The sequence below is a fragment of the Eurosta solidaginis genome, chromosome 5 (assembly GCF_040869045.1).
Source record: "Eurosta solidaginis isolate ZX-2024a chromosome 5, ASM4086904v1, whole genome shotgun sequence".
Taxonomy (NCBI): Eukaryota; Metazoa; Arthropoda; class Insecta; order Diptera; family Tephritidae; genus Eurosta; species Eurosta solidaginis.
Window position 1 is genome coordinate 190,685,899 of NC_090323.1, and position 15,996 is coordinate 190,701,894.

At 39.5% G+C, this 15,996-nt stretch overlaps 1 protein-coding gene across 3 annotated transcripts in view; it reads right to left on the minus strand.

Moving 5' to 3' along the window:
* LOC137251963 (dnaJ homolog subfamily B member 13) overlaps positions 1 to 15,996 on the minus strand; it is a 478,991-nt gene that overhangs the window by 114,761 nt on the left and 348,234 nt on the right. The window contains exons 1-4 of one of the 3 annotated variants that reach the window (XM_067787043.1): positions 15,292 to 15,514; positions 13,206 to 13,557; positions 12,675 to 13,075; positions 8,677 to 8,834 (exon numbers count right to left, since the gene is read on the minus strand). In XM_067787043.1, the coding sequence (XP_067643144.1) occupies positions 8,695 to 8,834; positions 12,675 to 13,075; positions 13,206 to 13,557; positions 15,292 to 15,514 (1,116 nt within the window). In that variant the 3' untranslated portion in view covers positions 8,677 to 8,694. Of the gene's footprint in view, positions 1 to 8,494; positions 8,835 to 12,674; positions 13,076 to 13,205; positions 13,558 to 15,291; positions 15,515 to 15,996 lie in introns of those variants that run through there. The other 2 variants (XM_067787042.1, XR_010953404.1) reach the window with 2 other exon arrangements.

Here is a 15,996-nt window from a genome sequence, read left to right on the forward strand (position 1 = left end):
AAGAAAAAAATCGCCGCTAGGTGGCGCAAGGATCAAGATATTCACAAAAATCGTATTTGTGCTCCGATTTGGCATATTTGGAACACATAGTACATATATGAAAAGAAAGCGACCTATGGAAAAAAGTCGCGCTAGGTGGCGCAACGATCGATATATTCAAAAAAATCGTATTTGTGGTCCGATTTGGTTCATATTTGGAACACATAATACATACATGAGTAGAAACCGGCCTGTGAAAAAATCGCCGCTAGGTGGCGCAAGGATCGAGATATTCAAAAAAATTGTATTTGTGGTGCGATTTGTTCCATATTTGGCACAAATATTACATACAGTCCTGTAGAAGTGACAACAAAATATTTTGGAGTTCGAGAAGGGACAAGCATACGTGGCGCAGAGTCGAGTAAAGTCTTTGTAAGGATTATGTATTGAGGACTTAGATTGTAACAAATTGTCAGGAAAGAGTCCGTGTAATAATGAGTCACTAAATGAACTAAATGAGAAATAATAGGAAATTAAATAAAGACTACAAACTTCAAAAAAAAAATAATAATAATTAAAAACAAGTAAAGGTGTCTAAGTTCGGGTGTAACCGAACATTATATACTCAGCGTGAGCTTCAATTGCACATTTCATTTCAGATAAATTACTTTTCTACATAAGACATGGTACCGCCCGTCTCCCCATTTCTTCTTACAATAAAACTTAAACTTAATAAGTGAAATATCATTGGTTCAAAACTATTTTTTGCTAAGTTATATCTTATTATTTTCGTCTACGACCATTTTAAAAATCTTTTATATAAAAGTGGGCGTGGTCTTTAACTGATCTAGAAATATTTCCTGCTATAGGGAACATTTGTGTACTCAATTTTATTACGATCCGTCAATTCGAGTTATGGCTCCCGAAATATAGAAAATTGCTTAGTCACAAAAGGGGCGGTGCCACGCCACTTGGGAAATGAAATACAATTGATACAAAGCTCTTTTTTGCAAAGATATAGCTTATTTTATTCGGCCACGACCCTTTTAAAAATCTTTTATATAAAAGTGGGCGTGGTCCTTAACCGATTTCATTAATTTTTCTTCAAAGCATTTCTTATAGTAAAGGCAACCTCTCTTCCGAATTTTGTTACGATAGGTTTAACGAGTTTTGATTTATGATTAATAATATTTGTAAAATTGATTTTATCACAACTGGGCGGTGCCACGCCCATTTTAAAATTTTTTTCCAAATTTTTATCAAGAGTCCCAATATCAGTTCACATGTCAAATTTCAACATTCTAGGTGTATTATTTACTAAATAATCAGGTTTTTGTGTTTTCCAAAATATTATATATATAAAAAGTGGGCGTGGTTATCATCCAATTTCGCTCATTTTCAATACCAATCTTTTCTGGGTCCAGATAAGCTCGCGGACAGACGGACGGACATGGCTCAATCAAATTTTTTTCGATACTGATGATTTTAATATATGGAAGTCTATATCTATCTCGATTCTTGTATACCAGTACAGTGTACAACCAAACGTTATCCAATCAAAGTTAATATACTCTGTGTGTTGAGGCGAATAAAAGAAGACTTTCTTTGAACGCGCGGTACAACTGAATTCAAATTTTATTTAAACAATAATATACATATAAGACATTGAAAAAGAATTTATTAAGTTATCAGCGACGTTAAAAAACTTGTCTTCTCTTGCCTATGTCTGAAGTTGCCAAAAAATCCGCTATTTTTTCTTTCGTATGTATATCAACTGTCATGAATTACAATTTTCTCACTCCTTTCATTGCCCAAGCAGAAGTTGCCACGTTGACAGAAGCGCGAAGTTTGGCAGGACACAAGTTTATCCGTCATTCATAGCTTGTCACTCACGATGAAGAGTTACCAGATCTTTCTCAACACTCTCCCCTGGTGTAACCTGACCAGGTTCCACCAACTCCTTTACCTCAATAACGGTTAACTTGGTTGCCGGTCTCTCATATAGCCCGATTATCGTTTGAACGGTCGCACTCCTTACCTGTCCATCGCTGCTTAGCCGACCGTTTGTAACTTTGCCTTTAGGCCAACAGTTGCGTGGACTGTTAGAGTCAACAATATAGACATGTCCCCAGATTCTATGGGCTTCACATTCTCGAACCATTTCGATCGCCGTGTAATAACTGGAAGATATTCTTTGAGCCACCGCTTCCAAAAGGTATTTGCCAGTTGCTGAGATGCCTTCCATCCCCTGCGAAGTGTGGTTCCATCTGCTAAGAGTTCCAAAATAGGCTTGGAACTGACTGGACCACCAAGGAGGAAGTGATACGGGGTAAGGGCTTCGTCTTCGTCATGAGTTATCGGCATGTATGTTAAAGGTCGAGCATTAATTACAATTTCTGCCTCTGCTAGCGCTGCCCGCAATAGCTCGTCGTTTGTTATACGCCCGTTTAGTACGTAGTATAATGCATTTTTCACGGAGCGCACTAGCCTTTCCCATACACCACCCATGTGCGACGATGCTGGTGGGATGAATTTCCAACTCATAGCCGGACCAGTAAACTCCTTGATGATCTTATCTTTATCCATTAGATCGAATATCCCTTTCTGCTCCTTTCAAATTGGTGCCGTTGTCACTATAAATCTCCACTGGATTACCTCGTCGTGCTATGATATTCCTTATTGCGATTATACAGGAATCAGTCGAGAGGCTGTGAGCGATTTCAATATGAACTGCCCTTGTCGTAAGGCACGTAAACAATACACCATAATGCTTCTCTTGGCGTCTTCTAATGGATACCGCCAGTGGTCCAAAGTAGTCTACTCCAACGTATGAGAAGGGCCGATGAAAGGCGGCAACCCTGACCGTGGGCAAAAGACCCATTCTCGGGGGATGCGGTCGTGCATTGTTGACTTTACACCATTGACACTGGTGTTGTATCTTTCTAACAACAACTCTCAACCGTGGCACCCAATACTGTTGACGAAGTTCATTCACGACTGTTTCCGTATTACCATGATGATATTTTTCGTGAAAGTCAACAATGATAAGTCGTGTTATTTGGTGGTCTTTAGGGAGAATGACTACGTCGTATTCACCATTCGAAGATAACCGCGAGCTGATTCGTAAAACTTTGTGATCATCTAGGTAAGGGGATAACTTGTAGAGTGAACTGGATTTTTCAACATATCTATTATCCATCAGTGAAAATATCTCGTCTTTGAATGCATCAGCCTGTGCTAGCCTCCACAAATTTATTTGAGCAGATCGGAAGTCCTCCGCTTGTGGCGCGGTGTAACTTATATCTGATGTGGTGCACTTGGCGCGTTGTTTGACCCGGCTTAACCATATACGGGCACAACATACTACCGCTGCTGTTATTGCTAGAAGACGCCGCCAAGATGAGTAACGATTTGGTTCTAATATAGTAAATGCGTTCAATGTTTTTGCATGGTGGACACCTATATACTGTGCTCGAAGTTCTTCCGTAGTGACAACCTTCAGTGGTGTGGTCGGTGTTGGCCAATCTTGCGTACACCAGCGAGTATCTGAGCTGATGTCAGGAATCTTCTTCCACTTGGTTTCTTCGTCAGCAACATTGTCGTCTGTGGATATCCAGTGCCAATCAGAAAAGTCTGTGGTTTCCAATATTTCGCTGACGCGGTAAGCGACGAACTGCTTATAGCGGCGGTGATCGCTATTGATCCATGAAAGAACTGTACTAGAATCGGTCCAGAAGTAGCGCTTCATTATACGAACTGAATGAGAGTCAACAATATTATTTGCAAGCCGAAAACCCAGTACTGCGGCTTGCAATTCCAACCGAGGAATTGTTAGGATTTTCATCGGGGATACCCTAGTCTTCGAGGCAACAAGCGTACATCTGACCACACTCTCTTTTCTATATCTAAAGTAGCTTACTGTTGCATAGCCATTTTCGCTGGCGTCTACAAACGTATGTAACTCCAATTCCGGATACACACAGATCGACTGTACATAACATCTTGGAATTTTAAGAGACTCCATTTTCGGAAGATTTTGTATCAATCGTAGCCATTTTGAGTATACGTCATCAGCAACTTGTTCATCCCAAGCGCAACCACTTCGCCATATCTCTTGCATTATTACTTTTGCGTACATAACGTAGTGTCCCATAAGGCCTAAAGGGTCATATATAGTCATAATCAAACTAAGAACCTCTCTCTTTGTTGGCCGCCGGTTATTACGTAGTATGTCGCTATCTTTCATTCGTTGTGACATTTTAAATGTGAGCATGTCTTCTCTGGTCGACCACCACATTCCTAGCACCTTTTCTGTACTCATGTCATTTTCAATGTCGAGATTAATGTTGTCTTGGATATTGGCGTCAAGAGCCTTTAGTACCGTTGCAGAGTTTGACACCCAATTTCGAATTAGAAACCCACCGTTGGCATGTATATGCTGCACGCTTTTAACTAAGTACAATGCATCTTCCTCGGTGCCTACACTGTCGAGCATATCGTCGACGTAATGGTTCTCAATAATACTCTGCACGGCCCTAGGATACTCATTTCTGTATTGTTCGGCATTTTTATTTTTAATATATTGCGCACAGCTGGGGGAACAAGGGCACCAAACGTCATAACCCTCATGACATATGTTTAGGCCCTTTGTCGTTATGGTCATACTATAGAAAGCGCTGGAACCTTTGATCCTCTGGTCTGATGCCCACTTGGTGGAACATTTCGGCTATGTCACCACCGATGGCAATTCGTCGTTGTCGGAACCGATACAATACTGACATTAGAGACGTTAGTTGGTCCGGTCCCTTTAGAAACAATGAATTCAATGAAATTCCATTGACCTTAGCAGCAGCATCCCAAACTAAACGCACCTTGTTGGGTTTGTTGGGATTTACGACCGGAAATATAGGTAGGTACCAATATGTTTGTGATTTCTCTTCTTCCGGCAGTAATTTCCGTATATACCCTTTATTGACGTAGTCTATAATCTTATCCTGTAAGATTTGAGACAAGAGAGGGTCTTTTTGCATTTTGTTGCGCAAGCAAAGCGCTCTACGTTTAGCCATTGGAAAGCTGTCGGGAAGTCTTATGTCGGTTTCATCGTATTTCCATAGCAAGCTAGTCTCAAAACGATTTCCAATGCGTTTGGTGTTTTTATCTAGCTGGTATGATGCGTTTTGGTCTTCTTCTGACATATTCGCTGCGGGTTTAGCAGCAACGCCCAAATTATCCATGCAAATATAAGTCTTAAGCGTGTCGAGTAACTCTGAACAAGCGGAACTTTCGCAGTCACATATGTGAAAAACATTATAATGGCTGTAGAAACAGTTTTTCCCAATTGCCCTTTAACTGTCCAGCCGATACGCGTTTTCTAAGCTACTGGCTCGGATAATGCTCCTATTCGACTCTTTGTGGTTGCTAGTAACGCACTGTTGTTAACACCGATCAAGAGTTTTGGTTTTATGTTGTGGTATGAATAAAGCGGAAGATCTCTCAAATGTTTGTGAACGGACTTCAGGGACGCGACATCAAGCGACTGGCTTGGCAAATCCAAATCACGTATAGAATGCACGTCTTTAAGTGTAAAATGTTTTCCGCTTGATGAAGATAATATTATATCGCAGACTTCCGACCTCGTACCGATGGGTTTGGAACAACCATTGGCTAAAATGTTCCAAATTGCTTTCGTTCAATGTTAATTTGTGCATTCCCCAGAAAGCTTGGAAGATGCTAGGCAGCTTGCCCACCAACCTTTGTTCCAATTCAGGGTTATTCAGATGAGACTGTAGCCCAGATGCTTTCATGGTTGCGCATACGTTTTGTACCTCTAAAGCAAAGTTTACAAGGGTCTCTAAGTTGTCAGACGTTGGGGGTCGCATGTTTTTAATTTGCTGTAGCAAAACGTGAATGATGAGTTCGGCTCTGCCGAATTTCATTTTTAAAGTTTCAATTATTTGTGGCACGCATTGGACGTGCAATAACAGATTTTTAACTGCTTGCCGTGCTGGACCATCTAGGGCTTTTCTCAGACGTAGGAGGTTCTCGTCTTGTGAAAACCCACAAATTTCTATGGTCTGGTTGTATGTTGCTAAAAATAAGGGCCACTCTTCCGGTTTCCCAGTAAACTTTTGAAGCTCTTTACCTACACTGGTGCGCGCTGCTAGTTGGTTACGTGTTAGCCGGCGATGTTGAGTTGGTTGTGGTTCATTCCTGCGTGTATTGGCTACGGCTGGTTCACAGTTTGGTGGGAGTAAATTTGATACCCATTGTGGAGGTAGTGTCAGATTATTTAGCTGGCGTGGTTGGTTCCGCTGGGATATTTCATTTGGTCTACCCTGTTGGAATGCTCCCTCAAAGTTGTCGTCGTCGCAGTCGCTATCGGAGCTTATTTCATCTCTTTGCTCTAAAATTTCCTTTCGTCTATTCAAAAGTTCTTGCCTTTGCCTTAGAATGTCGGCTTCTTCTTTTAAAATCTGTTCTTCTTCGAGCAAACGACATTTGACGGCTGATGAAGGACGCGATGCATTTGATCGGACGGATCTCGTTCTGCTCGGAGGACGTAGCTCTTCCATTTGCGCTAGTAGGCTTCGCAATGGTGATGTCGCTGTAGCAGCCTGGCCCTGAAGTGCTGGTAGGCTGGGAAATAATGGCAATGAGGCTGCATGTGTCAAGCTAGCTCGTTTACGTAGCGATTTTTCCAAGTGTTGGTTGTCTACGAACAACTTCGTTGTTTAAATGTGCGCTGCTGTTTCAGTTGTAGTGGTAAGTGAAAGACTTGTATCTGCATGTCCCGGCTGAGTTGCTGATGCGCCATTGGCAGGATTCGCTTTAGAATCATGTGTGACTGGTGCTCTAGTGATCTGGCTAGGAGATTCGAGGGTGGAGCAGGTATTGCACACCCATTCCGGTCTACTCACACTTCTGTCGACCACAGCGCACTTTTTATGGTATTTTCGGCTGCATTTCATGCAACGAACCATGTGCGGATTGTCTACTGCTTTGCAAAGACCACAGCTATAGATTTTCAGGCTTGCGCGGCTGCTTTTCTTGTCGTCAGACATTTGTGCAAGAAAAAGTTTTTTAAGATGTTGAGGCGAATAAAAGAAGACTTTCTTTGAACGCGCGGTACAACTGAATTCAAATTTTATTTAAACAATAATATACATATAAGACATTGAAAAAGAATTTATTAAGTTATCAGCGACGTTAAAAAACTTGTCTTCTCTTGCCTATGTCTGAAGTTGCCAAAAAATCCGCTATTTTTTCTTTCGTATGTATATCAACTGTCATGAAATGCAATTTTCTCACTCCTTTCATTGCCCAAGCAGAAGTTGCCACGTTGACAGAAGCGCGAAGTTTGACGTTCATCGATTACTGCTGACTTGTCAATCGCAGCTTGACACGTTGGCAGGACACAAGTTTATCCGTCATTCATAGCTTGTCACTCACGATGAAGAGTTACCAGATCTTTCTCAACACTGTGTGCAAAGCACGCTGAGTATAAAAAAATTTTAAGTTAAACGTTTTTATTGCAAACAATACTTACATGAAGAAATAATAATACTAAAAGCTAGAAGATAATTAGGTAGGTCCTAGTCATCATACTGCTCATCAATCTAGAGCGTTGATCAGACAATTAAATAAAAGGTTTGGACGCGTAAAATTTCTATTGATAGTCATATATAAGACCAACTGAAGCTTAATAAGGTTATGCTACGCCTCACATTCTTAGAAATTTCACACGCCCAATGCTTTTATTCAATTGTCTGATCAACGCCCTAGATTGATGAGGAGTGTGATGACTAGTACCTAGGACCTACCTAATTATTTTCTAGCTTTTAGTATTATTATTGCTTCATGTAAGTGTTGTTTTCAATAAAACCATTTAACCGTTTTTTAATTATTTTATTTTAAGTGTAACTGACAGTTACTAACTGTGCTTTAACTGATAGTATCTCCCCAAAAACTAAATTCTTCTATGCCCTGAACAATATTTGCCCTACTTCAATACTTTAAAGGAAATATTCTTTTTATACGGACCACCCTAATACACAGTCATTCTATGTCGCTACCTTAAAGGCCAATTAATGCTGACATATAACCATAAACCATAACCAGATAAAACAGCTGATCGATCCTACCTTATGGAAATCAATGTAATCGATTAATGGTGCCATACCATAACGCTAACGCCATAACCATACCACAGCCAACCAATTGGTTTTTGGTTTTTCGCCATATCCATAACCTATAAATATTTGAGTTGGTGAATTTATTAACTTTTTGTATATTTTATTTATTGTTTCGGATACGTTTTGACTAAGAGACTTATTTTTTGTGGAATGTTTGTAATTTTTTGCGTTTTCTTAATTTTTTTGAAATTTTCACTATTTTTAGGTTAAGGCACCATTAATCGATCACATTGGAGATGGATATGGATATGGGTATGGTTACGACTATGGCGTTAGAGTTAAGGAAGTTTAATTTGGCCTTTATTAGGTATGTACGTGTGGACTAAAACATGTATTAAACATTTTATTTGAAAAGATTCGGTCGTAATACTTCTTTGCAATCACATTCAATTTAAATTGAAACCAAATTAAAAATTAATTAATAATTTCCGAAATAAAATTATTTAAAGTTTACATTTGAGGTTTTCAAGTTATTTGGTTAAAAATAATTTGGTTCTGGTCCTACCTGTTGTTCTTTTAAGAATTATTTATTTCCTTTCTTTTTCATTAGTTTATGTATTGGATGTGGTGCCTCTTCAGCCTCATTTTCTAACTCTTGCAATTCCTTAAAGAAATTTTTGGTCAAAGCACGCATTTTGTGAGTCATCAATTTTGGAAATTCAACTGAAAAAGAAAATTTTAATTATAGTTTGTTCTAATAACATTTCTTAAACAAATATAATGAAAACAAAATTTAAAACTTTTGAAATTTGCAATCACAAAACATAAAATAGATTGCAATCTCTTGTGATTGCATTCAAAATTACTTACTTTTATTGAGATTGTAAAAATTAAAATCGCAGATTTTTTTGTATATATGTATAAAGTCAAAAACATTAATCAAATTTTACTATTGCAACCTATTTTCAAACAGGTTTTTTTGTTGGTTTTTTTTTACTGCAAAACCGAAATGATTACAAAGTTCCCATACAGGAGCGTAGTGATCCACGCCACTAAGAAAAACCACACCCACTCTTGCCAACACAAAATTCGGCAAACGGACTATAAATATCATAGGGAATGTGCATAACTTAAATGAACGTGATCGTCACTCCCACTTTTCTATAAAAGATTTTTATAACGATCGTGCGCTGGAATAATGGGCAATTTTTTTGGCGAATAATAACTTTAAGCCAATGGTGTTTAACTCTCAAAGTTTCTTTGTAGTAAGAATTGGGAATAACACAATTTTTTAAAATTGGGAGTGGTACTCCTTTTTTTGAGAAAAGACTATGTTTCTGGAACCCTAGCTCGAAGAAAAATTAACCTGTCGAGACAAAACTTTGTACAACTAGTTCCTTTATAAATATAAATATTTCTCGTATGTTTGTTTAATGGTGTGTTCAGTTTATACTTATATTTTAAGAATTCATGAGCTTAACACCGGCTTATAATAATTGAATTTCAATTATTATGTTTTCTAAGAGAAACTGAAAAGAAAGAAACATTTAAGCTCATGAATTCTTAAAATATAAGTATAAACTGAACACACCATTAAACAAACATACATAAATATGTAAAACTGAGCCCGAGTTTACAAAGCTTCTCATTCGCAACGAAGAAGAACTTTACAAAAACAAATCTACATGGCACACAAATCAATACAGAGACAAAATGTCTCAATTGTGTTGTTAGTGTAGAGATGAGAAAAACTGAATTAAGCATGAAAACAAATACCAGCAGGATGGCCTAGTGGTTAAAGGCTACTGCAGTTTCACCATGTGATTCACGGTTCGAATCCCGGTGAAACCTTTGATAACATTACAAAATTGCCTGATGATGATTACGTTGGCGGTTTTCGAAATGGGTCCATCGCAATATGCCAGTAAATGTTTCTTTCTTTTCAGTTTCTCTTAGAAAACATAATAATTGAAATTCAATTATTATAAGCCGGTGTTAAGCTCATGAATTCTTAAAATATAAGAATAAACGGAACACACCATTAAACAAACATACATAAATATGTACAACTGAGCCCGAGTTTACAAAGTTTCTCATTCGCAACGAATAAGAACTTTACAAAAACAAATCTACATGGCACACAAATCAATATAGAGACAAAATGTCTCAATTGTGTTGTTAGTGTAGAAATGAGAAAAACTGAATTAAGCATACAAACAAATACCAGCAGGATGGCCTAGTGGTTAAAGGCTACTGCAGTTTCACCATGTGATTCACGGTTCGAATCCCGATGAAACCTTTGATAACATTACAAAGTTGCCTGATGATGATTACGTTGGCGGTTTTCGAAATGGGTCCATCGCAAGATGCCAGTAAATGTTTCTTTCTTTTCAGTTTCTCTTAGAAAACATAATAATTGAAATTCAATTATTATAATCCGGTGTTAAGCTCATGAATTCTTAAAATATAAGAAATATTAAAGTGAGCAAATCCAGTCAAGAACCACGCCCACTTTTCACAATATTTAGTGTCAAAAAACTGATGCTAGATGAACTGAATGAAAGCTTACAGTTGAGTATATAATTTTCGGTTACGTCCGAAATTATACTCAATTAATTCCATCTCTGTTTATCTGCCTTCGCTCTTTCTTTTGACTTTTTCCGTCATTTTGCGCCTCCTATTTGCCTTACCATATGCATGCCTCTCGCCGGCCCTGACGATAGGTATGATGAGAGGCTTTTAGAATGTGCTTTTAAATCGTCAGGAGGTGTTAACGTTTAAATCACCTGCGCAGTCTAAAGTAACACTTTTTAGTAAATGATTTTTATCAGGTAAGCTGCCTTAAAGTTGAAGAAGAAATGGTGGCCGCTGATTCAAGGATTGGGTTTTCATGTTCAAAATCTCCTTCGCCATCTAGCAGTGAGTATAAGTGTTCCATACACAACTTAAGCACACTCTGTATGCCCATTATCAGTAGGCGTCTACCTTCTCTCTTCGGGTAACCTTAACGCCGCGTGGCGCGGTAGACAACGCTCCTTTCTTTCCAGGCGGGCCGTCATTCCTCAAAGTATCAGTTTTTTTGCGTGCACACTAAAGCCTTTTTGTCGCCAGACCAAAGTTTTAATGTGAAATCTGCTCGCACTGCTCGGTTACATCACCAAGTCGAAAATTTCTCTCAGTGAGAAAATGTTAGAGCTCAGTTGAAATCTAATCAGCTGTCTGTGCCGTGGGCGACTACTGGATGGAACATTTTCTGCCATTTTTTGTCATTACGTGCGAATTTTTCGCTGCACAGAGACGTGTGCATATTTTGACTGTTACAAGGTAATGGTGCGAATGCCAAGTCGGTCGACTGGTGTGTAGTCCCGTTATTTTGACGAAGGGATCTACACAGATAGCTCGAAAATGGAAAAGCGAACTAAAGCTGAAATATACTCAAACCATCTGCACATAAATCAGTTGTACAGACTTTCTGACCCATGCATTGTCTTCCAGGCGAAGGTATATGGCATAGAGAGAACAGCCCGACTTCTTCAGGACTGTTCGGTCAAAGACGCCATGTAACGATCCTTGTCAAAGTTATTAGAATGCAACATGATAAAGTATGCTAACGTGGGGAGGTGTGGAGCATCGCTGGCGTCAATAAGGCATCTCAATGTCTCCCTTTGCTGGATTCCTGGGCACAGCAAATATTGAAGAGAATGACTTGGCAGATGAGAAGGATCCGAAATGGATATAAGCGAGGCGGATAGCTCTGTACCACCACCGCTGGGTTATCTTCAGAGGAATATTTAGGAATATGAAATTGGGGAAACGGACTTGCTGTGAACCAAGCGGGGTGATAGCGACGTATCGAGCTCCTTATGCTCATTTTAGGATATTAAAGGCGCTAAATTCCATCTTAAGCTAAACAAATCTGCAGTGAGAGGACTTATGGGTGCCATCACAGATCATTGCGATTTTGCAACAATACTCTGGCGGTGGCGCATACAACAAGTTCCTTCTGCAAAAGCTGCCAACATAAGCAGAAAGAGGAGTCGATTCATCATCATCAGGTTAGACTGAGAAAAAAGTGGAGGAGAAAGGGGATAGTAAATGGTGGGAGAGAACGTAGTGCGCGGGTTGACAGTGCAATTTAAAGCATTCCCAACTCAACTTTCAACCTCACTTACCCATGGTAAATCCTGGTTATTTAGCATGCAATGCTATGGCAACCCCATGTTCCCCATGGAAGGAAGAGGTTGGATGACCTAAAGAGATCTACGTGGTTATATGAAATTATGATCGAAACTGTCATATCCAGTTTCCCGTTTCCGTTCTTAAGTTATGCTCACAGCTCAACACTCCTTGAGTGTGAAAAACTTTACTTTCTCCTAACTATTCGCCTGACCAGTCCGTACATGGTATCGGCGGCTAATATGAGAGAGATCAGTTCCATTTAAGAGAATTTTTTTCGAGAGCCTTGCAATTCGGGTAACCGTAACCTACACGTCTCCCTGCGAACTCCGTCGATTGCTTGGGAAAGTTATGTCAGACTGATATTAACGGCACCCATCGCCTTACCTTCAAATTTAATAATCAAGTCGCCATATCTGCTCTTCTTCGCACCGGTAGGCTTCATATCAGGAGCTATTGATATATCTGCACATATCGGCAAACCTTCTTCTGGCATCACCTTTGTATAGTTGGGATGAACCACATCGGATATGCTTATTTTTAGGTTGCGCTTATCCAAAGTTTTAATTGTAAAACTAAAACCAGCCAATGCATCCTTCAACGAAATTTTATGAGTGTATCTTAAATGATGTTGGTGATAACGCTCGAAAACGGGATGTGGCTTATCGGCAGTAATAAATATAATATCGGCTGGAATTTTTGTAGGGCTACGATCTCCTTCCTCTTTAAAACAATATCTAGTACCTTCGGTAGTGCCGGGTTGTATTTGAAGTTTAAGCGTTTTTTTCCTAATTATAGTTATTATTTTAGCAAAATGAGGTGAACTGCTTTCACAAACAAGTAAGAAAGTTTTAGTTCGGATGATGACGTTGGGGACAACCTGATCTTCAACTTTTTACTTGTTTGATTTGCACTTACTTTTTCTCTGTGCGCGTTTCTTTGGTATCTATAAATTCCTGTCTCCAGACGTGCATTAATTTTGTACAACCCTTATAGACTTCTTCCAGCTCTATGTTTATTATTTTCTCGACCGGTGCATCCTTCTTTTTGACACCAATGCCATGTTCCAATGTTGAATACAATAAAGGTGGATTAGTTACCACATCGATGATATTCGCATACGGTGAGTAACTACCAAAGACGTCATGATAGACTTTCATATTATCGCCATGATATTGATAAGGTGGGAAATAACCATTGGGCAATTGTATACCCTGAAAGAGACCAGCCTCGCCAAAACGATCGTAAATGGCGCGATACATATCGTTGCCTATATAGACTGGACTATATTAGCATGATATATCATTGGCTGGATATTAAAACTTGGTTATGCATACTCATCAGTGTAGTGAATGAATTAAGGGCTGTAATTTTGACAGGCTGACCAGAGTGTTTCCGTCTTTTAAGTTCTGAGCTGTTAAAGGAATGTAAACTTTCCAGGGAGTAGGCAACATAGACGTCGATTCCAATGCTTTTCCCTGAGGTCGTGTAGAAACTTTTTATAAGGACTATCCAAAGAAGTCTGAAAGATTCCACTATAACACGGTAAATGTCGAGCAGCATATCGCAGCCTAACAGAGCAAATCTGAATAAAATGACCTTACTAATGAAACTTGAAAGGACTAGTTGCCAAATCGTTGCAACCGCGTGGAGTGCTGATGATTTGAAAGCGGCCTCTAATCTGTTTACCCAGCTACTACAAAGATGGTTCTCAAATATTCACCGGAGATTAAATACTTCGGCGTTCGCTTGGACAGTAAGCTGAACCAGGCCAAGAAGGTTGTAATATCTACGGTTCTAAAATAGATGTGAGGAACTAATTACTACACCGCCCAATATCCTCTCGATAGATTCGCAAGGTAGTGTAGACCCGCCCTGGAGAGACATTAGATTTGGTCTTGCGGGCATAATGCGGACCATTCCCGAAAACTTGCATCAATGACATTATGCTACACTGACTCTCCCTACAAACAAGTTCTCCAATATAGCCCCAGAGAGGCTGAAATTGGCCGATATCTCTACTTAAGCCGCTGAGTTCACAGCCGTCTTCACGCATGGCTCCTAACTTAATACCAATGTGAGTAATGATATCTGCTCAGGGAGTCCTTAATTCGCCTTAAGTGTAGGTCTGCCGGGCCACTAAAGCGTATCTCAGACGGAAATAACGGGCAATAATTTGGCCGCCCATCGCCTGTTACCTGAGAACATCACATCCGTTTCATTCATACTGACAGACAAGCAGCTATCGAAGCCTTTTAAAGCAGGAACACTTTATCGGGGGAATATTCCGTCAAAGGTACCAAACCGTAAAAGAACTGGCCCTCGTTGCATTACAGCGTTGATATGAGTTCCAGGTGGCTGTGGTGAGCTTTTAAATTATGATGTTTCTGCCTTGAAATAAAGTATCTTGTCTGTAATACCATATGGACTCTAGAACCACCAAAACTGGACCCATGTAAGTGAGAAACGCAATAAGCTCTTTACTAAACTTATTCGCCTCTACTCTGGTACATTGGTTGAGATGTATGTTAGGAGTACACGGCGAGGGGCCGAAGAGATGGAAAGTGTTGATCACTATCAATGTGCGGTTTGTTAGTGCCTTCCCGAGGAGCGGACCCAGCCCTTCTTCACAGTTCTTAAAGTCGTATCCTCATCATTAATTAATTGGTACAAAACCGCCTACGCGATTTTGCCGTTTCGTAACAAGTCACACCTATCCGTGTTCCCCGATAACTGACGCCAATTGAGAACACCCACGAAGCTCAAGTCTTCCTTCATCTGCCTCTCCCATTTCCTTAGAGATCTTCCCATACCTCTACTTCCAAACTACGGTGTCGATTGAAATAGTTCCTCCGCCGGAGCATCTTAGTCCATTCGCATAACATTACTTAGATGGTGAAGCCTTTGGACGTATCCGCGTAAAGCTCATACGGCTTGTTATTATTGTCATATGCGTCATCCTACCTTAATATGCATACCTAATAGTTTAGAATTTTTACTTTACCTAAAACATCGTATGCTATATTTATATAGTCCCATTGGCGATTTTCCGATAATGGTTGCATATGTGTTGGGCCCAAATTGGGAACAAAGTCACGTTCATATTTCGGATCACGATGTGGACACAATTGTATGGCTAACTTACGATAAGCCAATGTTATATCCTCTTTGGGTGCATCTCGTGGAACATTTAAAACGGCGTAATAGTCGAGTTCCATGCGATTCATATTGATTGATCGATTTTTGAAAGTTGGGAACGATGAACGATATGGAGATGAATTAATTCCTTTCTGGAATATTTTGCTTTAATTTATTTGATAAAGTCAACAATTTTTTTTTTTAAAGAATAAAATAAAAAACTTGAATGACACTGCAGCTATTATTTGAGCAAACCAGTTTTGGAAAACTATCCGAAGTCAGGGACCGATGAAATTTTCTTGAGCGAAAAGTTCTTTACTTTATTTATTAGCTCAGAACATCTTCCGCATCGGGAGATCCCAAAGATCTACTTCTTGCTTTAAATTAGGGCTGTGAACTGCATCCGGATTTTTCAAATATCCGGAAAAACCGGATTTTCGAATAACCGGATAGCTAAGCAAAAATCCGTATATCCGGATTCGTAAATGGAAAATCCGGATATCCGCTGTTCGGAAATACGGTTATTAACCGGATCTTCATAAATCCGGATATCCGGATAGTGTCACAAACG